Source organism: Acinonyx jubatus, chromosome A2 (genome assembly GCF_027475565.1).
Source record: "Acinonyx jubatus isolate Ajub_Pintada_27869175 chromosome A2, VMU_Ajub_asm_v1.0, whole genome shotgun sequence".
Taxonomy (NCBI): Eukaryota; Metazoa; Chordata; class Mammalia; order Carnivora; family Felidae; genus Acinonyx; species Acinonyx jubatus.
The window spans coordinates 43,053,288-43,079,873 of NC_069383.1; the positions used below are offsets into that span (position 1 = coordinate 43,053,288).

Sequence of the window (26,586 nt, forward strand, 5' to 3'; positions counted from 1 at the left end):
CCGCATCAGGCTCTGTGCTGACACCTCAGAGCCTGGAGCCTGCTTCAGATTCTGTGTGTGTGTCTCTCTCTCTGCCCCTTTCCCACTTGTGCTCTGTTTCTCTCTCCCTCTCTCTCTCTCTCTCAAAAGTAATAAATAAAAAAGTTTAAAAAATTAAAAATTTATTACAGGATTCAATTAGTGAAAATTCTAATTAATATTTTTGCATGTATGTGAAATGGTTTTACATTTTTTTATTTATTCTTATTTGGATTCAGAGTCAATATTGTATTAGTCTCCTATAAAGAGCTGTTTTTTGAGGGGTTTTTGGGGTGTGCTATTTTTCCTGTTTTCTATTTACTGTATTAATATTTTCAAAGTACCACCTTTTTTGAGTCTTCTGGTTTTGTTGAATTTCTCTTTGTCAACAAATTCTGTCATCCTCATTTCTTATTTCTTTGTGCTGTTCTGTAGCTTTTTCTAATGCTCGAGGGAAAGTGCTTGGCTCTTTTGTTTTCAACCTCTTTTTCTGATAAATGCATTTAAAGCTATACATTTCCCTGTAAGTAGTACTTTTTGTGTATCTTACAAATTAACTATTTAGTGATGTTCTTTTTAGCCTGAAGGTTATTAAATTTTATGCTATTTATGTTAGCTTCTAGCCAAAAGGATTTTTAAAGCCATTTCTAGTTAGCTGTTTTCCAGTTTTATTGCATTTACGATTAGAAAAAAATAATTTGTATTATATCAGTTCTTTAAAATATATTGTGGTGTGGTATGGTATGTGAACATTTAAAAAAAATTTTACCATGTTCAAGGGTAACATGTAGTCTCTCTTGTGAAGTTCGTATTCTCCGTGAGCATATTATTATTCAGGTGTTATGTTAACATTTGTTAACCTTCTATTTTAGTGAGAAATATTTATTTTAGTGAGAAATATTTAACATTTCCAATGAACACTGTCAGCTTACCTATTTCTTTATCAATTTACCTATTCTTACCTATTTCTTCTTACCTATTTCTACATTCTTTTCAGCTCTTGATACACTTTGAATCTATACTGTTAACTGCACATATGTTCATGATACATATGACCTTGTTTTGCTGTTCATTTTACCAGCATATAAGGTCATTCTGTCTCTTTTCATGTATTTTTTGCTTGAATTCGGTTTTGTGAGATGTTACTATTGCTAACCTAGATTTCTTTGGTCCAGTTTATCTAATATATCTTGTTCTCCTCTTTTATTTTCAACCTTTCTATGTACTTTTGTGTTAAACATGTCTTTTGTAGACAATATATATTTGAATTTTCTTCCTAAAACCTAATTTGAGCATCTATCCTTTAATTTGTGAATTTAAGTTCTTTAAATATATGGCACTTACCATTATATTGGGACATTTCTTCCATTGTATTTCAGTTTCCAACTATTTTACATGCTTTTTAGATTTTTCTCCTTTTCATTGGATAGACAGATTTCTTATGCTGTTTAAGGCACTGTATGTTCTTCCTGTTGATTTCTTTTTTTTTTTCTTTTTCTTTTTTTTTTTAATTTATTTTTGAGACAGGGAGAGACAGAGCATGAACAGGGGAGGATCAGAGAGAGGAGACACAGAATCTGAAACAGTCTCCAGGCTCTGAGCTGTCAGCACAGAGCCCGGCGTGGGGCTTGAACTCACGGACCGTGAGATCATGACCTGAGCCGAAGTCGGCCGCTTAACCGACTGAGCCACCCAGGTGCCCCCCTGTTGATTTCTTAAACTTCTCAGCATACATTTCCTCCCCAACAAAATAGAGTATTTTGGAATTTTCAACACATTCCCACCACCCCTTATTTAGTTCCCCTCTCCTCCAATCTTCCCACTTCATGTAGGTATCATTTAGGATTTTAGCTATTGTTTGTTTTACATAACTTCCCCCTTTTCTTTGGTCCTTACTCTTTTAGACAATAATGAATTGCAAATTTAGCCAATGTTTTCTCATTTGTTAAATGCAAATAATCCCACTTTCCTCACATGACTTTTTGTGGGAAGCAGATGAGAGGAGGTAAGTAAGACCACTTGGTAACATGTAAAGAATTACATAGGTAAATTGATCGTCATTCAGAAGGTGGATTTTATTCCAAGGCCTGGCCATTTTTTTAAAGTTTATTTATTTATTTTGAGAGAGAGAGAGAGAGAAAGAGAGCAAAGAGAGAGACAGAATCTCAAGCAGGCTCCAAGCCATCAGCACAGAGCCCCACACGGGGCTTTAACTTACAAACTGTGAGATCATGACCGGAGCTGAAATCAACAGTCTAACCAACCAAGCCACCCAGGCACCCTTTTCAAAGAGTCTTTTCAATTCCCTTTTCAAAAGTCAGAATGAATGTTTCCTCCTTTTCTTTCACTCCATTGCACTTTGTTCCTTATGATTGACAGATGTCTGTATGTGTTACCAAGCCCGCCCTCCCTAGAAGGCTCCAGAAAAGGAGATGGGTAGTGAATTTCATCAGGCTTAGCACACTGAGCAGGGAAAACCTAAGGATGAAAGCTCTGGTATGTTGATGATGGATCGTGGAAGGCAGGGTGTTGTTGGAGTTACCATTTGTCAGCAAAAGAAGGGAGAACCACGAAGTTGCAGCTCTTTAGCAGAAGCAAGCCTGGCATGGGGACAGCGAGCTCGCCAATGTAGTGAAAGCTATTTTTCAATGCTATTAAGATGAAAATGCACTATTCCACCATATGGCGTAATCTAATGGTACCTCACTTTATTCCTTCCTAGGCTCATATTGGCAACTTATTAACATCAAAATTCTTCAGTTACAAGGATTTTGATACTTTATTGTATACCTGTGCAGCAGAGTTTGACTTTATGGAAAAGGAGGTAAGGTGTGATTTCTAGTTTTCCTTCCCCAGGTTCTGGTCCACTCATTTTTCATAAAGGGCGCTCCTCTTATCTCAGACTCTCCTCTGTGCTGTTACCTCACTTGGAAGGAAGAGGAAAGTGATGTTTTACAGGAAGATGTTCCTACTTACATTAGTACAGCACCCTGAAATGTATGGTCTTTTCTCACTTTGATAATTTGGAAGCATGCATTCAGACTAGCAATAGTTTTTTGAATGAGTAAACACAGAGGCATTTCAAGATGCCTCTTTTCAGGGACAACATTACTTTAGTGACGCTCCCGAGCTCTTACATTTCCATTCATTCAGTGGTTGTTTGTTGGAATAATCTCATTGCTTTGAAATATCATTGAGTTTGAGTTTGTTCATTCCAACAGCATTTTTCTTTCTAAAACTGTATTCAGACGTTTAAAAGGAAATCAGACAGTAGTGTGGTGGATTGGGAGATGGAAGTCTGCAGTAGTATTCGATGTTGTTGAACACGCGACTCTCATTTTGTTCTCTCTCATAGCTTACTAGTTTCTAGTAGTGTGCTGCAAAAAGATATTGTGAGGACCAAATGAGATACAGAGGACAGTACTTTGATATTTTAATGATATTTTTTATAAAATATTATTTTGCAGTAATCAGTGAGCTGGTTTGGTTCAACAAACACATATATATGTGTCTTTTTTAACACCACCCATGCGGCCCCAATTTATTATGATAGTTTACTATCTGTGAAACATTTTCCTTCAGAGCTGTGTGTGTGTATATATTACACTGGTCAACGGTACTTTGTTGACACTTTCATTTTCCTCTTGCTCCCCACTGGGTTCCCTCTGTGTCCTGAGTTACACAGACCAGTGGATGATAGTGCCCCACACTGCAAAGTCCTTTCAACCAGACATTCTGAATTGGGCATGTCCTGCAGATGTCCTCTTTACTCCAGTACCTACCAGTCTTCATTCCCAGGTTCTGGCAAGTTTTGACATATAATGGCTAATAAAAACTGTATGAGTGAATGTATTGAGCCCACTGAAAGAAAGGAAGGAAGAGTATCTGCAAGACATTAAAATACGTATTCACAGCAGCTCAAGACTCCTTCAAGCAAGCGGTAAAAGGAAATAGAAGGTAAACACCAGAAGGCATTAGGACTTGGTGGAAGTCCTCTGACATTAGTTAGATACACATGCCGCTATCACCTGAGAGTAAGAACCATCGGGTAGGTGATAGAAGAAATTGCTTATTGAGGCATAGCCTGGCTTCAGTTAATATGAAGACAGTAGCAAAGCTGTTTCCAGCCTGCCATTCCTCATCTCCATGGGTATCTTCACAGGGACCGTGCTGTAGAGACAGAGTACTGTGCCAGCTCGGAGAGTGCCTCCATTGTTTGATACATCCATACGGTGGGGAAAAGGGAACAGTTTAACATAATGCATTTGAGAATGATTAATAGATTTGTCTGCATGTAACTTAAGACATCTGACATTAAATATTGTAAAAACCAAAAGGCAAATGACTAAGTGGGATGATTTTTGCCATAAATATGACAAGTGAAACTAGGGATTAAGGTAGAGAGTATAGGAGATTGTCCAAATCAAGAAAAAATTTCAGAGGACTTGGGGTGCCTGGGTGGCTCAGTCGGTTGAGCATCTACCTCTTGATTCCAGCTCAGGTCATGATCTCACGGTTGGTGAGATCGATCCTGCATCAGGCTCTGTACTGGAGCGTTGAGCACAGAACCTGCTTGGAATTCTCTCTCACCTCTCTCTCTGCCCCTCCACCCGCTCTCAAAATAAATAAATAAACATTTTAAAAAAATTTACCGAGGACTCTTACCCTTCCTCATCACAAAGAATACATCCCCACTCCCACACACCTATGCAGAAATAGGTGAAAGGTGGGAACAGACAACCCATTGGGGAGGAAATGCTGACAACTGATTAAAATGTGAAATTGGTTGTTTCCTTTTTATTTGTTTGTTTGCTTGTTTATTTTGAGGGAGGGGGAGAGGCAATGAGAGAGGGAGAGAGAGGATTCCAAGCAGACTCCACACTGCCAGCACAAAGCCCGATCGATGCAGGGCTCAAACTTATAAATCCTGAGATCATGACCTGAGCCAAGATCAAGAGTCAGACACTTAACTGACTGAGCCGCCCAGGCTTTCCCTAAATTGGTTGTCTTCTTTATTTTCTCTGCATTTTTTAGTTTTTACAATGAGCGTATATAACTTTTATGCTTAGACTAAATCCAACAATTCATAGAAGTATTAAAAGAACTTGTAATTCTAATATTGCACGCACATGCTCACCTCTCTCCCTGTGTGGTTGTTTCCCTTGCATTTGTTCTTCTGCATACACTCTGGTGGATCTTTTGGTATTGAGGAAATTGTATGATTTTGTTTCCTTTGTATTAATACTTTCATATATCCACTCCAGTCCCTTCTGTTGGTTTCCTACTGAGAATTATATTGAACTTAGTTTCTTCTTGCCTGGCCACAACTCCCCCCCCCATTTCTTTTGTAATACTATAATCAGTGACGTTATTTTACTTCCCATGTACTCTCCCCTCTGACCCCTGTTTTAAGAGATCCATTGTATCTGAATTGTCTACACATGTAACCACTCATGCTACTCTGTCACTGTTATATCTGTTACATCCTTGTCATAGTGTTTTTAACACTGTGTGTTCTGGCATTGAAGCCTCTCCTGCCATTTCTCTATTGTGTGAAGCTTGCTCTCCAATGGATTCCTCAGGAAGGGCCATAGGAACAGTAATCCCTGAGTTTTTACGTGGTCAAATATTCTATCAGTGGCTTATATAAGTGAAATTCTGGCTAGATTCAAAATCTTTGGCTTTTTTTTTTTTGTATTTTTGTATTTTTCCTTGAGTGTCTTTTTAAAAATATTTATTTATTTATTTATTTATTTATTTATTTATTTATTTATTTATTTATTTATTTTGAGAAAAAGAGAGAGAGAGAGATACCCAAACAGGCTCCATGCTGTCAGTGGGGAGCCTGACTTGGGGTCTGAACTCATGAACTGTGAGATCATGACCTGAGCCAAAATGAAGAGTCAGACGCTTAACTGACTGAACCACCCAAGCGCCCCTAAAAAATACTTTTAAAACAAAGTTTTTGAATGTATTTTTAAAATTGTTTGAATTCTTTGTTAAATTGTTAAATACTTTTAACACAGTTTTGACACATTGCCTTTTTAAGGTAAACACCTGTATTTCACACCTTTTCTTATATTTATTGTTAGTTGTTGATAGCAAATGTCTAAATTTTAAATGATAAAATAGTTTTGGTTATATGATTTTTGCCTAGACATAGGTCTAGACAAAGACATAATGTAAAATTTACAAATTAGAAATACATATATTTTAAAATATTAAGTACTATGCAAATGCTTGTAAATAGTAAAATAAAACCATAAAAAAATCTCCTTTTAATGGGACTTCTAACTGAAGTATGCATTTTGGGTTAATAAATTATCAAAATTACTTTCTAATACAGAATAACAAGTGAGAAAATTGGACTAATGAGAGGGAAAATCAGAAAATACTACTTTGTAAAATTAAAATGTATCAGTGTTTTTAATATGATTAAAGCTAGATTTCTCTTGATAAACATATTTGGGAAAATGTACATTATTTAACTCAATAATATAGTATTATTTTTGTGAAGGTAAATGTTGGTGGTAAGCAAGTCAATTGCAACTTAGAAATTTCAAGCCCAGAATTGTTTAAAAGTGTGACTTCAAATAATTGAAATATATATAGGATTGCAGTGTGTAAGTCTTTGGTATTAAATGTTTCTGTAGCTTTTTCTCTGTTATTAAGAAAATGCAAAAATGTTTTTATTTCTCTTGTAAACATTGGTCATTACTGTGTGTGTGTGTGTGTGTGTGTGTGTGTGTGTCTGTGTGTGTGTGTGTGTGTGTGTGTCTTAGTGTGTCTTAGTGTATCTTAGGATCATGGTTACGATTTTTATCCCCCACCAAATGTACAGGAAATGCTCATGCTGTTTAAAGTTAGAGTCCTGCTGACCTTAGGCAAATGGTAAGTTGAGCTCTGTAGTTGGAAAAGCTGTGTACAAAAAGTGAACAGTAATCTTCCTAGTCACATTTTATACTTACCAGTGTTCGTGTTTTCAACTCAGCATTTTAGGGATGTTTGTTTCTATGGAAATGCATCTTCATTTTTACGATGGGAGTCAATGGGTATATTGGACTGATACTCATGTTTCTCACTTATATTTTTTGAAATGAAATTTTGTCTGAAAATATTTTCCTCTAACAAAACATCTCTTTGAATTGCAGACTCCTCTGAGGTATACAAAGACACTGTTGCTTCCGGTTGTTCTGGTTGTGTTTATTGCAATCATTAGAAAGGTATGTTGATTTGATTACTTAAGAGCTCTTTTTTATAATAAAACATTTTGTTGTTTCTATCCTAGTAGTTAAGTAAACTAGGTTACACGTTAATATGACACAATACATCATATGAATTTGTTGAAACGTTTCTGTATTTTCTTAATTACAGCCCTTGATGAACATTATAAACCTTAAAAATATTCTATCTGCCAGCATAAAATAGACATAGGAAAAGGATGGCTCGGGTTTTGATGGTCATACATTTTGAAAGACATGATCAAAGAGACCATATTGACCCAGATACAGTTATTTTTGTCTTTGTAAATTACTACTGACTGACTTTTAACTTTATGTAATATTTTCTAAAATATTTAATGTATGCCTTTCTAAGTCATTTGTGCAGTTCTCACTAACTCCTGGATTGAGTTTATTATTATTGATCAAAAGGAAAAAATAGAATACTAACAGTGTATTACCAACATCGATAAAATTGTTAGACTTCCAACTTGGCTTTGATAATGAAATTCTAAGCCCAGATTTAAATCAGGTCAGGGAAGTTCCAATCTTTAGCAAAGAGCAGGTGTGATATTCTCTTTTTTCTTGTAAGAGTTGGTGAATTCTGTAATTGCAAGTGTTTTAAGAGAATAAATAAAGATTAATCTATTATCAAAAAACAGATGATAGATCCTAAAAGTTTTCTGATTTGTAGTTAGTGATTTCTGGGTTAACAGAATGTCGTGTATTTGTAGAATATTCTGTACTATGGTTATTGTTCACATTATATATTTGTACTCTCCCCAGCCATATCACATGTGTTATTTCACCTGCTTATTTGACAGCTCTGTACGGTACACAGATATTGCCCCCATTTTGACAGATGCAGAATTAGAAGATCATAGAAGTTGTTACCAGCCTCACATCATGTCCATTAAAAAGCAAGGAAGGAATAAGAATCAGACTCTGCACCTTTCCCTCCTTCTTGGGTGTAGTGTAGCATTCAGCTTTGTAGTTGCACCAGCTTTTCAAATCTAATGAGTTTGTGGTCAGTTTCTGCTATATGCCAGGCTCTGTGCTTCCTTTGCACTTTTGCATACTTTGTGTAGGTGTGCAGCTAGTAGGTAAATCAGAAAGTACCAATGTTGGCAATCCAGAATCCATTAAAAAGGCAGCAACCTGGATGGCTAGAGATGACAAAAGCAATTACATCAGGTTAAAAAAGCTGAGATGTTTGATTTAAAGAAGAAGGATTCATTTGGACAAAAGATAATTATTTTCAAATATTTAAAGCCTACCCCTTGGAAATACGATTACACTCATTCTGGCTCCTTAGAATTATGGCCAATTCTACGAGGTTGGACTTTGGACCAGAATTGATCTGGACTGACAAAGTGTTGTAGATTCAAGCAGCAGTTGGGTGGTTCTTCCAAGGGCTAGATTAAAACGTGTGAGTTGTGTCCAAGAGGGCATCCATACTGGGGATAGGATTTCAGATTAGATGACCTTACCTGGCTGCTAACTGTGCAAACCCAGTGTTTAATTGGTTGTGCTTATCAGTCTCTGAGGCAGTTGTCTGGGTATATGGGGTATATGTGCATGATTAAGAAGAGGCATTGCTAGTGACCTTGGCATGGTGGAGTTCACTGAATGTGGACTGGAAGCCAGAAGGTCAGGTTTCACGACCTATTAATGCTTCCTAGTTGTTGTCCACCTTCCAGGAGATCATCTAATCCATCTGAGCCCATTGCTCATGTACGAAATGAAGATAAGAAAATCTATTTGAACAGGGTTGTTGGGTATTAGATATATGATCAAGTACTGTACAAATGTAAGATTAGGTTGTTGTAGTTATTATTTCCCGAGTCATCTCTTATCCCTATACTTATATTTTTAAGTAGAGTTTGAAAATTTAGAAAATACTTTAGTTACAATTTTGTTTTTCCCAAAACAACTCTTCTTAAGTCTTAAAAAATCTATTTGCAGATTATTAGTGACATGTGGGGTGTCTTAACTAAACAACAGACACAAATGAGGTAAGTATGCTATTAATCATTTTGTTACATTATCTATTAAATAGATATCTACAAGGTATTAATTTTATAATTCATGTGGTGTGGTACACTCAACATTTGATCATGGATGTTTTCGATTATTGTCATTCCCCTTCTTTGCTTTTCTCATGATCCCCTATCCATGCAGAGCTCAGTAAATTACTTATTCATACCTCAGATTCCATCCATACAATCTGATATTAGGCCTACACATAATCTGTACTTGAAGGACACAGCTTTGTGCTTCAGTTTATCAGGGAAAATAAATTATTCTGTTGTTGGTTCTAGGACCAATGGACTGGACTGCCTTTTGAGAGAAGAGCAGGGAAATAGAAAACTGATTCCATACTTTACTTTTTACACAAAATAAATTCCAGATGGAGCAGAGATTTAAATGTAGGAAAAAACCCAAAACCCCAATATTAAGCAAGAGATTATTTTAGGACTCTTAGGATGAGAGAGGCCTTGTTAAGTATGACATGAAACCTGTATGCTAAAAGGAAAGACTGAAAAGGCTGACTAGATAAATATTTTGGTTTGATGAGATACTTGTAAGCATTGTTCAGAGAAAAAGACAAATTGGGTACAATAGTCACAATATATGACAAAGGACAAATGACTCATGTATAAAGGACTTCTATGAATTAACAGGAAAAATGCTAAAACCCTATTGGAAAATGAGTGAAGTACACAAAAGAGGCAATTGAGAGAAAAATAAATTGTCACTTTCCCTTTTCCCACCACCCTCATGTGCCCTGGACCTCCTTGCTGCTCTGTAACCGTGGCCCTGGCCCGTTGCTTCCTGCCTGGCAGTTTTGCACTGTTTGTACCCCAAGGCTGTAATTGTGCCTCTCCTCCCCACAGCTTGGCTCTGCATGTGGCCAATTCCTTTAATTCTTGTTTAAATGTTACCTCCTTCAAGAAGCCTTTCCTGACCATCACTTCCCTGTAGATTCCTTGTCTCCTGGCTTGTTATTCTTCGTCATCATATGCCCTTATCTTCCTCTCTCTGAATTTATCACCATTTATACTTGAACATCTCCTGTGGCACTGCCATTCTCCCCCACATCTCTCTTCTCTGATCACGGTGTCTTTGTACTTAGCCCATTAAGGACTACTTCCTACTATAGGGTTATGCACTATCTTTCTCTTTGCCTCAAGTGCTCTTCCTGAGGGTTGCTCAACCTCAAACTCTCTGCTTCTTCAGGCCTTGCTCAAATGTCACTCAGTGACCCCATTGATTGCTATACGCCTTCCCCATCACCCCCTGCATCTTTTGCCCTGTTTTCGCTCTCTCCACGGTACTTCTCACTGTTTGACAAATGTTTACTTACTTGCATTTTGTTTCTCCCTTTACTATATGTAAGTTCTATGAGGGCAAAGATTTTTTTCCCCATCTTATCTACTGCTGTGTCTCCAGTGTCATCAGTGCTCAGTGGGATTGAGGATGGGTAGGTTTGTACCTTGTAGTCCTGAGGGGTTCATTTTAGTAGGGAGAGACAGATGATAATAAGAAACCAATAAATGAACATCTTTGAGGAGATAAAGCAGGGAAATGGAGTAGGAGTGATTATGGAGAGGGGTGGCACGAGACCAGAGGGAGATGCAGGGACCTCTAAGCGCACATCTTTTCTCAGGAAAATTAAAGCTGTCAAGTAGAACTAAAGAGGGAATTTTGTGGCTATTTGTATATTCCAGAACCACTGATGAAAAAATCTTTTATGTGGTTTCCTAAATTATCTCTATAGCAGCCCCAGCTTGGGGGGGGAGCTCAGGTACCCCTGGGGATGAGAAGCAGGGGAACATAACTATGAAGTCTTCAGGGTTCCCTTCACTTCCCTCCCTGCTTTGGCAGGACATCACAGGGAGGGGCCTGCTACACCACGGTGTCCCTTTTGTTGGCCCAGGAATTGTCCCTGTAGTCAAATGTGCAAGGTATGCTCCAAGGTCAATTTTTTAAAAATAAACTGTCTTTTAAAAGATTATGGCACCAGTTTGGGTTCATAACTTTGTGATTTTTGTTTACATATATATGTCCTTGGAATATTACAGAAATTGTAAAACTTGTATTTGTAAGATAAAAATGCAAATAATTGAAGTGCTTCAACCATGATTCAATAGTAATATTTCTTATTCCATTTCAGAAAACACCAGTTTGATCATGGAGAGGTAAAGACATAATACTACTAAAACATACTTTATTTCAATGTGTGTGTGTGTGTGTGTATGTATGTGTGTGTATATATATATATATATATATATATATATATATGTGTGTGTATATATATATGTGTATATATACATGTGTGTGTGTGTGTACACACACTTTTTTTCTTTCAGTTCCAGTTTCTAAGTATCGGTATTTGTCACTAACCATCTTCAAAATAGGCCTGTATGTGTTTTTATGAGACTGTTACAAACATGACCATTCATTTGTTAAAACCGTTAAGTAGGAAACCCATTTGGTCTGCTCTGATCATCCTCAGAAGATCCAGTTTATTGCTCAATGCATGTGGAGTGTCTTTTGCTTGACTGGAGATGGCTTTCCTCTCTACTCACCTTGCCCTGAGGCTTTGGAGGTGTGACTGGTTGCTCCTGCCATCTCCTGGTGGTTTCACTTGTTTATCTTTTTTTCTTTCTTGTTTTGTTTTGTTTTTACTTGAGATCTAATTGACATGTAACCTGATACTGATTTCAGGTGTATGGCATAAGTAATCAGATTTGTAGACATTGTGAGATGATCACCACAATAAGTCTAGCTAACATCCATCACCATACGTAGTTACAAAATAATTTTTTTCCCCTGGGATGACCTTTAAGATCTACTCTCTTAGCAACAGCATGGTGACTATAGCTAATAATACTGTATTGCATATTTCTGCCTGGTTTTGATGGCTCTTCCAAGGCAGACTCTGGGCTCTTAAATAGTACTTACTTTTGTTTACCGCTTTCCTGTGTTAATCTGATGGTATCATCAAGGTAGATTCAGAGATGTGGGCTTTGGTAACTATGGACTTAACCCTGAGCAGAATTCTAGAACAACTTGCTTTAGTGACTTTATCATTTTAGGCTTTTAATAAAATGGAGAAGTTTGAAAGTGAACTTGTAGACTCGTTTATTTCAGAAGTCAAAGTATTGTTGCGAAGCAAAAGTACTCTTCTGGATATTCATCTATTTAACAATATATTAAACTGTAGGAGTAAAAAATATTTTCTCTTTCTTTCAGCTAGTTTATCATGCATTGCAACTGTTAGCATATACAGCCCTCGGTATTTTAATTATGAGACTAAAACTCTTCTTGACCCCACACATGTGTGTTATGGCTTCTTTGATCTGTTCAAGACAGGTAAGATCGTTATGTTGGTGTTGTAGTTGCTATGATCACTTTACCCCAGCCTATGTCATTGAATGACCCTGAAATAATATTGAATAACTCAAAATTCTTTAAATTGTCATAAAGTTCTTCATGGATTTATATTAATTGTTCATAAAGGGTAAGGGCCAAAACAGGTCATTTATCCTTCTAACTTCTAAGACATTCCTTGGCATACAACAGACGCTCAAATAGTACAGGCTGAATTCATGAATGATCCCTACAGATGTTGATAGAAAGCAGAGCGTCATTGTAGAAATATTTTTTTGTTGTTTTGACATTCCTATCACAAAGAATTCTAGCCAGTGATTTCAAGTTACAGTTGCTTTCAAATAGATGTTCTTTTTCAGTATCAAGCTTAAAAAAATATTTTTCTCATTTGAGTATACATTTGTATGCATATCCCTGCCTTTTTAAAATTTAGTGTAAGCCATTTTGGTTATTTGCTGCTTATTTTCCCTGGATAACTGTGTCCTTGCTCTGTATTCACAGATTGATGCTTCTGCATCGTGTCACCTTTTCATCAACCAATTAGCCAAGGTCCAGCAGCAGTACCTCTTTTAAATTTAACAAATATTTACTAAGCATCTATACCATACTCTAAGGATGAGGGTAGAATGGTAGATAGAAAAATCAAGAAGAAATAATATATATCTGCCCTCAAGAGGCTTGAAATCTAACTCTAAAGACATATAGAGAAATTAAGGAGAGAATAATAGGGGTAAAGTGTTATTATTGAGTGTGGACTATTAGAATGGAAAAATCAGTTTCCTCAAGTTTCCCAATCAGAATGTTGGTGTTGTGTTAAAGAGGGACAGCTTTCTAGAGACCTGCGTGTCTTGGTATGAAGCTGCTGTTCCTGATTCCTCTGGGCTGGGACAGGAAAGGAGGCTGGCAGGAAGCCCTCACCATGACTGAAGATAGAGAGCATGGCCCTGGGATGGCTTCACAGGTGTGGGACCTTTGCAAACGCACGAGGGCCCACACTCAGAAGGACCCTACATCTAGTTGGGTGCTCTTCTGTTGGTCTTTGGAACTTCTAAATACTTTTTATTTTTTTTTTATTTTGTATTTTTTTTAATTTTTTTTTTTCAACATTTATTTTTGGGACAGAGAGAGACAGAGCATGAACGGGGGAGGGGCAGAGAGAGAGGGAGACACAGAATCGGAAACAGGCTCCAGGCTCTGAGCCATCAGCCCAGAGCCCGACGCTGGGCTCGAACTCACGGACCGCGAGATCGTGACCTGGCTGAAGTCGGACGCTTAACCGACTGCGCCACCCAGGCGCCCCAGAACTTCTAAATACTTTTTAAACGAGAGACCCTACCTTTTCTTTTTGCATTGGGCCTGACAAATTATGTAGGTGGTCCTGGCCTTACCTGAAGCTAGAATTAGCACAAATTGAGAGAATAACTTCTTAAATTATGTCCCACCTATGTAAGGCTTATGGTAAAATTCTTTTAATCCCCCTGGTCATTGTTGCTGGAATTTTTTCGTAGGATAATTAATCATTTATCTGTGACTCTACCAGAGACTGTGTTCTTCTCTGGGAAGAACTTATGTTTATTTGATACAGGCTGCTTTGTACTAATTATCAACATATTCTTAATTTGGTTTCAGCTATTTGGATGGCTCTTTTGCAAAGTACATCCTGGTGCTGTTGTTTTTGCTGTCTTAGCAGCAATGTCAATACAGGGTTCAGCAAATCTACAAACCCAATGGAATATTGTAGGGGAATTCAGCAATTTGCCACAAGAAGAACTTATAGAATGGATCAAATACAGTACTAAACCAGGTAAGTTTCCCTCACGGTTTCATATGCCCCTGCAAAATCTTAAACCCAACTTACTTCCAGTGGCCTTACTCTAAGTAGTGTTGCTTCTAGATTATTCAGAAAAAGAGAGATGTCAATCTTACTTAAATGGTTTGCCAAGGAAATGTTATATATATTTTCTTAGTAATCTGTTTTGCTATTTTCCTTAAATACCAATGTTTTTTCAAAATTTATCCAAAATTTTACATTGTGAGATTTAAAATAATTTTTGTTGTGCTTATTTTCCTAATGAGTTTTTATTCTTAGTCCTGCACATTCCTCCTTGAAATGAACTCATGGATTTTGTTGTCTGAGTATCAAATGACTGAATTTTAAATCATTTTCCAGGATCCCTTGGTGCTATAAAAGTTTCCTAGCCAATTTGATACTTCTTTCCTAGGGGCAGGAAAGATTTCTAAGACATTACAAAAACAAACAAACAAAGAAAACCCCAGAAATCCTCAGTGATGAAATGAGGAGGCTCTAACTTCCCAAGAAAATTGTTTACCCAGGCCAGGTTGCTGATAGCCATTTTTCCAACTTCAGTGTTTCTTCCATTGAATCTTTAAGTTGTGAACCTTTCTGGGCCTCCTTTTTTTCACCTGGGAAGTGATTGAGTTGACCCAGAAGGAGACCCTTGTGGCACTCACTGAGTCTCCTGAGACCTTCTTTCCTGCTTTGCAGACGCGGTGTTTGCGGGTGCCATGCCCACCATGGCGAGTGTTAAACTCTCTGCACTTCGGCCCATTGTGAATCATCCACATTATGAAGATGCAGGTTTAAGGTTAGTACACAGTTCTCATGTTGCCCAAAACAAATTTCCCACACAAATAGTGAGCGAGGGAACTAGCAAAATAACGAGGCTGTGGTGAATGGGGATTTATAGAGTTAGGGGAGAAAACAAGGCTGAAATAAGAGGGCTGAGTTCGATACAAACTGGTAAGGCTCCACAGGGCAATAAATCTACAACCTTTTCTGCCTTTTGTACGAGGCAGCAAAATGAAATCATAGTGTGTCCTTTTTCTCCAGGTGAGCAGGGCTGCAAGCCACCTAGGTTCTTTTAGTCATCACCGTCCTTATGCTCCCCAGAAGATTCATTAGCCTCTAGCTTTTATTAAGGTGCCCTTTTGGCTGTTTTTTCGTGAATTCTCAAGAAAATTGAAACAGTTGAAACAGAATCTCATTCAAAGAAGATTTTATTCTGATTTTCACCTGTGTAGCCTACTAGAATGATCTTGGTTTTTGTTTTTCACTACTTTTCATAAGTTAGAGTATTGTGTTCTCTTTTAAAAAGGACATAGATTTAATTTTCATACAGTTTCTGGGGCTAGGTCAAGCTATCCCTGTCACTGGGTGACTCCTCTTAATGTATTCTTTGTGTAACGGTGAGACATACATTTTATAAATAAAAAAACTTTTTCATTAAAAAACCAATTTCCACAAGCTTATTTCCAGAGCAGTTGTGTGGAATCGGTTTAGGTTTTTTTTGTTTTGTTTTGTTTTGTTTTTTTTGTATTTTAATCTAGGACCAAAATGGAGAGCCATTTATGCCAGTTATTGTTGCTGTCGAAGTCGGGACTGTGTTGCAGCTCTAGTGTGGTGGCCGTGTATGTGTGGCCCACCCTGCCCACACACAGCACGCCTCACTCTAATGTATGATAGAGTTATGGAGAATACGAAACAAAAACAAATGAGCCAATGAACAAAGAGACTAAGTTTGGAAAGGAAGGGGTCCATCAAAGTGCATCTCTTCTCCCAGGACTCTTGTGCTGCTTCTAAATGTCCTTTTGACCTCCCTGGGGCCCCTGAGCAGCAACTCTGAGAAGAAAGTTCTCTTGACCTGACTCTTCTGTAGACTCTTCCTTCCTGTTCCGTTCAGTGCTTTCTTCCAAGTACGTTGACTGCATCCTTTTAATCTTGAAACTCTTTTGCCCAATTATCTTTCTTTAAAGAGCCAGAACGAAAATAGTTTACTCAATGTATAGTCGAAAAGCAGCTGAAGAAGTGAAGCGAGAATTGATAAAGTTACAAGTGAATTATTACATTCTAGAGGAGTCCTGGTGTATAAGAAGATCCAAGTGAGTATTCAACACAGTTAATATTTTATATGCATAAGACATGAAAAATTAATTCAGTCTTATGGCAAGTGCTTTACTAGTCGTATGTGTGAGATATATATAACATTTAGCAAAGTATAAGTGGAAAGAACTTTTTAGATCATTTTTTGAATTGCAATTTTTTCTTTTCTGGTCATTACAAATATGTTTCTTTTATAATGATTTGCATGTGTATCCAACCATAAAGGTATTATATTGGTACTGATTGATAATTTCCCAAATCGCTCATATTTGCCTGCGATGTTTTTAAAAACTTTTATTTAAAGTTGGATGTATTCTCTTTTAAAAAGACTTGCAGAGTCTGAAACCAAATAATGGAGAGTCTCATTGTAATGAAGTCAGACAGACAGCTGAGAGTCAGAGCCTCCTTTGTGCACACCACATCTCTGCACGTCACGCCGTGCCCCGTGAGAGACGGGCCCCCTCCCGGCGTCCCCTTACAGTGACACTTCTTTCTTGCTGTTTCACATCTTATTTGAGTGGGAAAACAATTAACTTTACCGTGACCCACATTTTCCTGGCTTTATAATTTTTAAAACTATTTCCACAGAGAAATTCACCAAGCAGAGTATAGCAGAGGTTAGTAAGATCATAAAAGCAAATATGACTTGTAAAGGTGACTGTTTAGAGATTTTGTACCTCGGTGACTACACACAGACGACTGTAGCTTCTTGGCTGTTAAAATACCAAAGTGCTGGATCCATGAGGAGCACAGACATGAGCAGTTTCGTTAGAAAATAAGAGTATTTTATGGAGAACTATTAATGTTAAAATTCTCACTACTCTTTAAACAGAAGCCTTCATCTCAGTGATACAAAAGGGTGTTAAGACAAAATAATTAAATATTGACTCAGGAGTGAAAATAGGTCTGTGACATAGCCCACAAGGAAACTCCAACAACTGTTGATTACTGAATGATTTTCCAATGAATATGTCCCAAGTGACTTGAATTTAATCAAGATCTATACAACATGTTTATGTTCTTAGAGTCATAATTTAGAAAATGTTTTATGTCCTTATAAACAGAAGAATACATATGAAATTCATATACCCACTTTTAATTAACTTTGTTACATAAATTTAGAACAAAGAAGTCATAAGCATCTCTCATAACAATTTTATGAGGATATTGTAATAAAGGAATGGTAGGCTGACATTTGCGATTAGAAGAACTTGCAAGAAGAACTTCTTGTCAGAGATTTCTACCAGCATTGTGATCTTTATTGCCAAGGGCTTTGCTCCCCAGTTCGATTATCATCCTGAGGCACTTATAGGTTACTGGAACATAAAAATAATGTTTTATGACCTTTTTGTTCCCACGCTGATGATGATCCTTGATTCAAGATTCTTCATTTCTTCCCCCAGATCTTGCATAGTATTTTAAATATGTGTAAATTGCAGAGATTGGGGCACTTTATATTCTTTTTTTTTGTTTAATTTTTCTTTTACGCTTATTTATTTTTTGAGAGACAGAGCACAAGTTGGGCAGGGGCAGAGAGCGAGAATCTGAAGCAGGCTCCAGGCTCCGAGCTGTCAGCACAGAGCCCAACGTGGGCCTCAAACTCACAAACCGTGAGATCACGACCCGAACCGAAGTTGGACACTTAACCGACTGAGCCACCCAGGCGCCCCAAAGGCATTTTATATTCTAAGATGTTGATGGAACTCCTTGGATTTGCAGTGCTGTAGTAGTCTCATGTTCTGATGGGCAGATTACTGTTTTATACACAAGAAGGGATGAAAGACAAATTTAGGAAGCATGGCAACAAATCTTGCTCACTAAACAAGGTCAGCAGTAAATTCACTGGCTTTGGATCCTCTCCATTTAGCGCCCACTTCTGGGCACCAAGACTGAGAGTTTGGGGTGGGAGTGCGTGCTCGACCTTCCTGTCTGGATCTTGACTTGCCCCTGTTGTGTTTTTCTGGCAGGAGTGGAGAGAAGGAGGCTAAAGAAGTGACTTTCTCTAATCTGTTTTCCGCACTCAGTAACTAAAACAGCACTCTCCTTTTACTACAGGATTTAAGCCAGACTGATACTAAATCTCAGGAAACCTTAGACAGGTGCACTCTGCTTAAACCTTGAAACAAAACACAAGCTGTGCTTTCTGTTTTGCCAGGGAAGCAAATGGGGAACTCAGAAGAGGAAAGGGAATAAGGACTAATATTTAGTGCAGTTGGAAGACTGCATTTCTTGACAGAACTTTCTACCAGGACTAGGTAGAAATGCCTTTAATGCCTTGGCCCCCACTGTCCATTTCAGTTATGCCTGAGACATTTGTAGGTTACTGGAACAGAAAAATTTGTCAGAACAGGGGGAATAAATGGAGAACTCAAAGAAAAGGAAGAAGAAAAGGAAGAGGGACCTAATATTTATCTAGCACTTAATCTGTGCCCAGCATGTTGGTGAGCCCTACATTTATGTGATCTTATTACCAGTGGCTTTATTTTTAATTTTTGTTTTATAAAGTTTCTTTATTTTTGAGAGAGAGAGAGGTGGAGAGAGGGGGACAGAGGATCCAACGTGGGCTCTACGCTGGCAGCAGAGAGCCCAGTGCAGGGCTCATACTTACTAACCATGAGATCATGACCTGAACCAAAGTCAGGTTGCTCAGCTGGCTGAGCTACCCAGGCGCCCCACCAGTGGCTTTAATTGTGTGGCTTGATTATTCCTTAAATACTTGACACCCCATGTTCAAATACAAGTACGAAAATATACTCAAATGCAAGTTGTAGATGAGTTTTTAATTAACTATTTTCTTCTCAGTTCTCTGCTTTCTATCTCATTAATTCCGATAATAGAGTTGACATAAAATTAAAACACATGAATTCAGAAGAAAATTATTCCCATTTTCAATAATGCTATTTAAAGACCTCGCTGGCTGACTTGGGGGAGCTCCAGTACACGCAGATAAGTACTAAAGGATGTTACACTCAGGCAGACAGAGCTCACAAAGGCAGCTCTTACCTTCTCTTTTTCCTGCAAACAGTTGAGCTCAGGAACTGGGTAGTTTTCTACTGCCTGTATGTTTTGCTCTCTACTACCCATGGCCTGCAGTGTGGCAACAGTTTGTCCTTGGCATGTGTCAGAAAATTAAATGGCTTAGAAAACCTAAGCCCTCTTATTTTATCATATATGCTCGGTGTTGGTAGAATCTAGTGAACAGCCTTCATGGGAACACTCACTGGGAGATAATGTGATAGAGGCAAAGTGAAAATTGTGTAGCCCTGTGATGTGATAATAGTGCTGCTTCTAGAAGTTTAACTTGCAGTTGGGGCACCTGGGGGGCTCAGTCAGTTAAGTGTCCGACTTTGGCTAAGGTCATGATCTCACGGTTTGTGGGTTTGAGCCCCGCATCGGGCTCTGTGCTCACAGCTCAGATCCTGGAGCCTGCTTCAGATTCTGCGTCTCCCTCTCTCTCTACTCTTCCCCTGCTTGCACTCTGTCTTCTCTCTCTCAAAAATAAATAAACATTAAAAAAAATTTTTTTAATTTAGCTTGCAGAAAGATATAGGCACAAGAATGTTTATATCAATGTCATTTTATAATGGCAAAATGAGAAACAATTAAAATATCTACCCATAAAAGAGTGGCTAATTAATAGGTGTACTAGCAACTATTAAAAAGAATGAAGTAGGTCTTTAGGTACTGAGGTAGGAAAATGGCCACATTTTATTGTTAAGTGAGGAGTTCCAGAATAATCTCTTGTTTGTAAAAGCAGCCCAGGAGCATCTATATACATAAATCTGTCCATTCCTATATTTGTATGTGTGTGTCTGAAGTTGGATTAAAAAGGTCTAGCTGAGGGTTGCCTGGGTGGCTCAGTCGGTTAAGCGTCCAATTCTTGGTTTCAGCTCAGGTCATGATCTTGCGGTTCATGAGTTCGAGCCCCACATGAGGCTCTGTGCTGATAGTATGAAACCTGCTTGGGATTCTCTCTCCCTCTCTCTCCCTGCCCCTGCCCCACTCACTCTGTCTGTCTCTCTCTATCTGTCTCTCTCTCAAAAATAAATAAATGCACTTAAAAAAATTTAAATGGGTGTAGCAGAATGTATGCTGGATTGTTTACACAGGTCACCTCTGAGAAATGGCTTTGGAAGTGACAGTGACTTTCATTTTTTTATTTTTGATAGGCCTATATTTTGACACTTTTTGGATGATTAGTCAGTTTCAAATTAAAGATGTTATTGAGAAGAAAAAGGCATGTGCTGCTTGCCCCATAGTAGAGGTAGGGAAGCGGGGCTGCACTTGGGGATTAAAAAGACATGTTGGAAATGTTTCTTTCTCTTAAAGTGAAGCAACTATGACAAAACATAAGCTGTTGACAGTTCTCTATAATTATTCTGTATTGTGTATTTTTCTGTTTTTGTTTGTTTGTTTGTTTGTTTTAATTTCTCAAATAGCACATAGGAGATTGTGAACTCCCTTTTGCCCTTTTTGTTTTTGTTGATATTTTCCCAGAGTCCAAGCCAGTTGTCTTAGAGGAAAGGTCCCATGTCTGGATTTGTCTAATTCCTTCCTTGTGATTAGATTCAGTTTGGCAAATTGTGGCAAGATTATGACATCAGAGGGGTTGTATACTTTCTATTGTGTCACATCAGGAGGTAGAGATCGCTTTGTTCTATCATTGGTCATGCTAAGTTTGATCACCTGATCTCTCTATATTAAGGAGGCACATCTCCTATAGAAGTAATAGGAAATCTGTAGAGATACTTAGAGGCCATTTGTTTATCCTCTTTCTCAACAACCTTTCACCAGATAGTTCTTGCATCCAGTTTTGACTCTTGCCTGAATCCATTATTACATTGGTGATTATAAAACAGGTAATATAGATTTGAAAGTGGTATGCCAGGTACTGATCGATAGGGGTAAGGATGGATTTGACAAATAATAAATCATACGGGATACCTGGGTGGCTCAGTCGGTTGAGTGTAGACTTTGGCTCAGGTCATGATCTTATGGTTTGTGGGTTTGAGCCCCTCATCGGGCTTTGTACTGATGGCTCAGAGCCTTCTTCAGATTCTCTGTCTCCCTCTCTCCCTGCCCTCTCTTGCTCACTCTCTCAAAAATCAATAAACATTAAAAAAAAATTGCTTTAAATAAAAATGTCCCTAGAGTTGCTGGGCTATCTATATGGAAAAAATTAAAATTAAATCTCTGCCTCACACCATACAGAAAGATTAATTCCAGATGAGTTATAAGTCTAGCTGTGAAAAGCAGACTCTAAAACTTTCACAGAAGAACACAATGCATACTCTCATGATATGTTATAGGGAAGGATTCCTTAAACAAGACATGGAAATCATAAGTCCTAAAGAAAATACTGACATTTTGGAATATAATAACATAAAAATCCTCAATGTAACAAAAGCCAAAAAGAAAAAAGAAATTTGTGAACCCCAGTGAAAGCTAGCAGTTATATCTGTAACACTGCTTTAGATTTAAAATAAATGTTAAAGCCATCTGCAGAAGTTATTGGGACTGATACCACATAATATCAATTTCACTTCTGTTCTTCATAAACTATATTGCTTTTAAAATTTAATTGTGAAAAAAATAAAATTTAATTGTGCATTTAGCTAAAGACTTGAACTGAACACCACTGGGTTTTCTTTAAGTTGACTCATTCTAGGAGACAATAGTGGGAAGTTGCATAAATGTGAACTAAGCATATCTGCCAATTATAATTTTTGAGTCAATATAACATATTACCTCTGTCTGTGTTCTGGGCACGGTGCTAACTAGGTACAGTCTTTCTCTCTGAGTCCTCATAACCCATACCCACATCATGGTTATTCCCCATTTGACAAATCTGGAGAGAGACTGTGAGCTCTCCAACACCACATCCTTGCTAAGCCAACTGTTGCAGAATTGAAGCAAGATCTGTCTTACCCCACCACCTGCATTCGTGTATTTTGTACGTCTGTTTCCTTCTTTATAGTCCACTTGCTGCGTTCACCTTGTTCTAAAGAGAATTTATGGCAGCTTAAATAAATATAGATAACTATAACAGGATTTTTTAAACTAAGTGAATTTACATAGAAAAAATGAAACGAGGGCAGGAATAGAAAAAGTGTGCTCTGCTTCATCTGCCGTGTATCATGTTCTTTGATTTTTAATCTGTATGTTAATTTTTCTAGGCCTGGGTGCAGTATGCCTGAAATCTGGGATGTGGAAGACCCTGCTAATGCTGGGAAACCTCCCTTATGTAACCTCCTGGTGAAGGATTCCAAGCCACACTTCACCACTGTATTCCAGAACAGTGTTTACAAGGTCTTAGAAGTTATAGAAGAGTGACTGCTGCCTACAGAGAAGTACATCAGTAATGGTTTTAATGTTTTGCTAATAATTCATGCCTTGTTTTTAATTCAAATCCCAAAAACTTTTATAGGTAACTGTTTTCAAATAGAAAACATTTCGTGTGGTCAATTTGAATGTCGTTCTGATTGTAAAGATACTTAACACCTTAATCAGTTGGTTACTATTTCAATGCACCCCTTAAAATTTGCTATGCAAATGAGTATATGTTTGTACCTGACTTAAATATTTGTTCTAAAGTGAGCGAGCAAAGCTACTCGTGTAAAAAACATGATGGCTCATGGCAAGGATGATATGAAAGTATCGTGAGCTCTGAACTATGTAGGGGCTGATTTTAGTTTATGGACTATTGATGCCCCTTGCTTCTTTTTCTGCCTCTTGCTCTCATCTTTTGGACATTTCAGTGATTGTCATAAGCTCCTCAGTCGTGTCGGCCCCTGTCATCAACTTCCGTGAGAGCAGATGGGGCAGACATGGGTATTTGCTATGTGGAATGATCTGTTGATTTCACTTCTTCACGTTCTGCTGTGTCTTGTTGCTCTTGTTAATGAAGCATTTTCTGCCCATTACTAATCCAGATTCTTGGACCTAGTGGTCAGGACCAAATTCTTCTAACCACCAACCATGTGACAGCGTGTCTGCTCTCTCTTCTTCTCTCCCGCTTACTCTCCCAGCATTCTTTGTCAAATAAGTGTTATTTACTCATTTAGTTAGAAAGTACTTATTCTTGGTTAAAAAAATTTAATGGCAGTTGTGTATGTTTCTCATTTTTAGTATTATTCAGATGTTTATATTTTAATACCTTTAAAACATTTACAGAATTTTTCATGTTTAATTGTAGTTTTAAGAACCACTATTTTGAATGACTCAAATGTAGTGCATTTGAGTAGGCATAGTTTACAGTGGAACAGTAGATGTAGTATGTGTAGTTTTTCTTTTACTATTAAGATACAATAAAACGTGACTAATTTTTCTGTCGGAAAAGTAAATGAATAACGAGAAGTGAATGGAGTTTTTATATTTTACTTTTTAAATTGCCTGTCTTTAGTAAGACAAAGCCTTAAGCCTTATGTTATAATTTTGACCCCCAAAACTATCATTTCAGTACAAAGGAATGAATATATTCAGCCTTCCTCTTTATTTTTTTTCCCTTCCTATTTATTTTTATTTTGAAAGAGTCCCCAACCTGCTCCGAATTCCTAGTATGAATTTTTGTTTCTTAGAAGTTAATTTGTGTGAAATGAGATTCTTCAAAACAGCGAATCCTCATAGTTCTGAGAAACGGTTTTAAGATTTTAAATTCTAAGCAAACCATGACTCTGACGGACTACACATTTAATTATACAGTGTTCTCTTTATTAACCGCAGGCAGATTAACCTCACTGTGGACTGTCCTTGAGACCTGAGTCCTCAGGGATGGCTTCCGGTGCCCACTGCTGGGAGCCACTGAAGAGCTGTTCCCTTTCTGCCTTCTCACCAGAGCCCAAGGACGAGCCTGGTCTGGGGGAAGCACTAGCTTGCTTAGAGCAGACAGCTGCAAGGACAGCCTGGGCTGGCGAGCGTGCAGCCCTCCGGCCTGCCCCAGAGCCCGCCTTCCCGGGGAGCCTCCTTCCGGCCGGAGCTTCTGTGCCAGTGTCTTCAGGTGCCCGCCCCCTCCTCCTCGCTTGCTGGGTGACTTTTATTTCTTGGGCTTTTTGCCAGTTTCAGAAAATAGGGAAGCAGCTGGGGAGTTGTGGACTGGGAGTAGAATTTGAGCAATGATGCAGCAATCCAGAAAAATGGCAAGAGGGCACCTGAGGCCGAGGTGGCTGAGGGTCGCGGTGGGAGGGAGGAGGGAAGCGTGCTCCGCTCTGTGACTGTTCTGCACCAAATATGGCTGTTTTGTACCTCCAGCGGTTACAGGTTTTTAAAAATTGTACTTTTAAAGCCATCCTTTATCCTCCCCACCCTCCGATAATTCCCTTCCCAATAAGTTCCCATGTAATGATTGGAGATTCTGTACAGGAAAAACATGAAAGTACTGTTTTGATTGTTTCGTATGCTGGGAAAAGTTAAAAGTGGTCAAGTTTTTTTTTTTCTTCCCCACCCCCAAAGAATCCTTTTGTAATGGCATTTATTAACGTGACTCCACCAGCAAGCTATGATTATATTTCAAGCCAGTGAGTTTCGAACAGAGGCCTTGGGCTGCACTGCACACTCAGCCTTGGTCACATCTGGTAGCAGCCGGTGCTGTAGATTATAAATATCTTTTATGGCAAAGTAGAATAGTAGTAGTTTCGATATACATGACAAACAGTATTAAAGCTCAGTATTTTACTCATTTTTAGCATTTAAAAATATTTTTGCTTTAGTGTGAGGAAGGTAAGGATGGGCAGAGAGGCGATTAAAAATAGCCGTTGCCGTGACAAAAAAGAAACAAACAAAGTTGGGGCAGGATTTCTGTGAGATAAGCCTCTAAAACTGCTTAGCAGAAGAAGGATTGTATTAAACTAGAACAATGATACTAAGGAGAACATGAAAGGATGTATCAGGAATAAAGTGATATTGCATAGAAGTATTGTATTTTTATGAATTTTATGCCAGTTGTTTTACATGTACTATGTATGTTAAATAAAAAAGATCATGAAAAGTATAGAAGGTGGGTTTTTTTAATTATTATTTTCATCTCTGCCTTGATTGTTGACATGTTCAACCTCATTCTCTATAGTCAGATAACCATGAACTCGTTTGTGGGAGACTGCAGTCCTGAATAATGGGGAAGGGATATAACACTGGGGTCCGTGAAACTGCTTACTCCTCTTTGTTGGTGGCAGTGTAGGTACTGGGGTTATCCATACTCTTCTTCTATTTATGCTGTTACAGATTCACATTACTTTATCATTTACATCAAGGGACACAATAATTCTTTAAAACGATCGTTTGGGGATAACTTTAGAGCTGCTGAAAGCATTTTCTCATACATTAAACAATAGTTTGGTCTCATGATATTTCCTAAACTATAGCTCCATGTTCTTGCTTGATACAAGCATCAGCTTTGTCTGTTTATTTATTTATTTAGTTGGCTGTAGGAAAGACAGTTTAGCTCATGCCCGTACAATTAATTTATTTACAAAGCGACACCTTCATTCTCTGACATCTTGGGGGAGTGTTCATTGGAATGCGGCGTTCTCAAATGGAGTGGGCATCAGAATCACCTGGAGGGTTTGTTAAAACGATTGCTGCACCCTGCCTCAGAGGTTTCTGATTCAGTTGACCTGAGGACCCGAGGTGGTTGTATGGTCTGAATGTTTGTGTCCCCCCCAAAACTCATATGTTGAAATCCTGACACCCGAGGTGATTGCATTAGGAGGTGGGACACTTGGGAGGTGATGAGATCATGAGGGTGGAGCCCTCATGAATGGGATTAGTGCCACTGTAAAAGAATTCCAAGAAAGCTCCCTTGGACCTTTTCACATTGTGAGGGTATAGCTACAAGGTGCCATCTGTGAACCAGGAAATGGACTCTCATCAGACATTGGATTAGCTGGAGCCTTGATCTTGGACTTTCAGCCTCTAGAACTATGATAAATGAATTTCTGTTCTTTATAAGATAACTCAAGGGGGATTAAACAGGTGAGTCCCCAGAATTTATATTTCTAACCATTTCTCAAGTAATGCTGATGCTGTTGGTCCAAGGGCCGTACTTGAGAACTGCTG

The 26,586-nt window shown here is 38.1% G+C and overlaps 1 protein-coding gene across 7 annotated transcripts in view; it reads left to right on the forward strand.

Annotated features, from left to right (window-relative positions):
- DPY19L1 (dpy-19 like C-mannosyltransferase 1) overlaps window positions 1-25,527 on the forward strand; it is a 103,561-nt gene extending 78,034 nt beyond the window's left edge. For 5 of the 7 annotated variants that reach the window (XM_027075247.2, XM_053218234.1, XM_053218237.1 and 2 more), the window contains 9 exons: window positions 2,741-2,842; window positions 7,170-7,241; window positions 9,204-9,253; window positions 11,416-11,440; window positions 12,498-12,617; window positions 14,265-14,439; window positions 15,142-15,241; window positions 16,410-16,535; window positions 22,713-25,527. In XM_027075247.2, the coding sequence (XP_026931048.1) occupies window positions 2,741-2,842; window positions 7,170-7,241; window positions 9,204-9,253; window positions 11,416-11,440; window positions 12,498-12,617; window positions 14,265-14,439; window positions 15,142-15,241; window positions 16,410-16,535; window positions 22,713-22,869 (927 nt within the window). In that variant the 3' untranslated portion in view covers window positions 22,870-25,527. The remainder of the gene's footprint in view (window positions 1-2,740; window positions 2,843-7,169; window positions 7,242-9,203; window positions 9,254-11,415; window positions 11,441-12,497; window positions 12,618-14,264; window positions 14,440-15,141; window positions 15,242-16,409; window positions 16,536-22,712) is intronic. The other 2 variants (XM_053218235.1, XM_053218236.1) reach the window with 2 other exon arrangements.
- The last annotated feature ends 1,059 nt before the right edge of the window (window positions 25,528-26,586 follow it).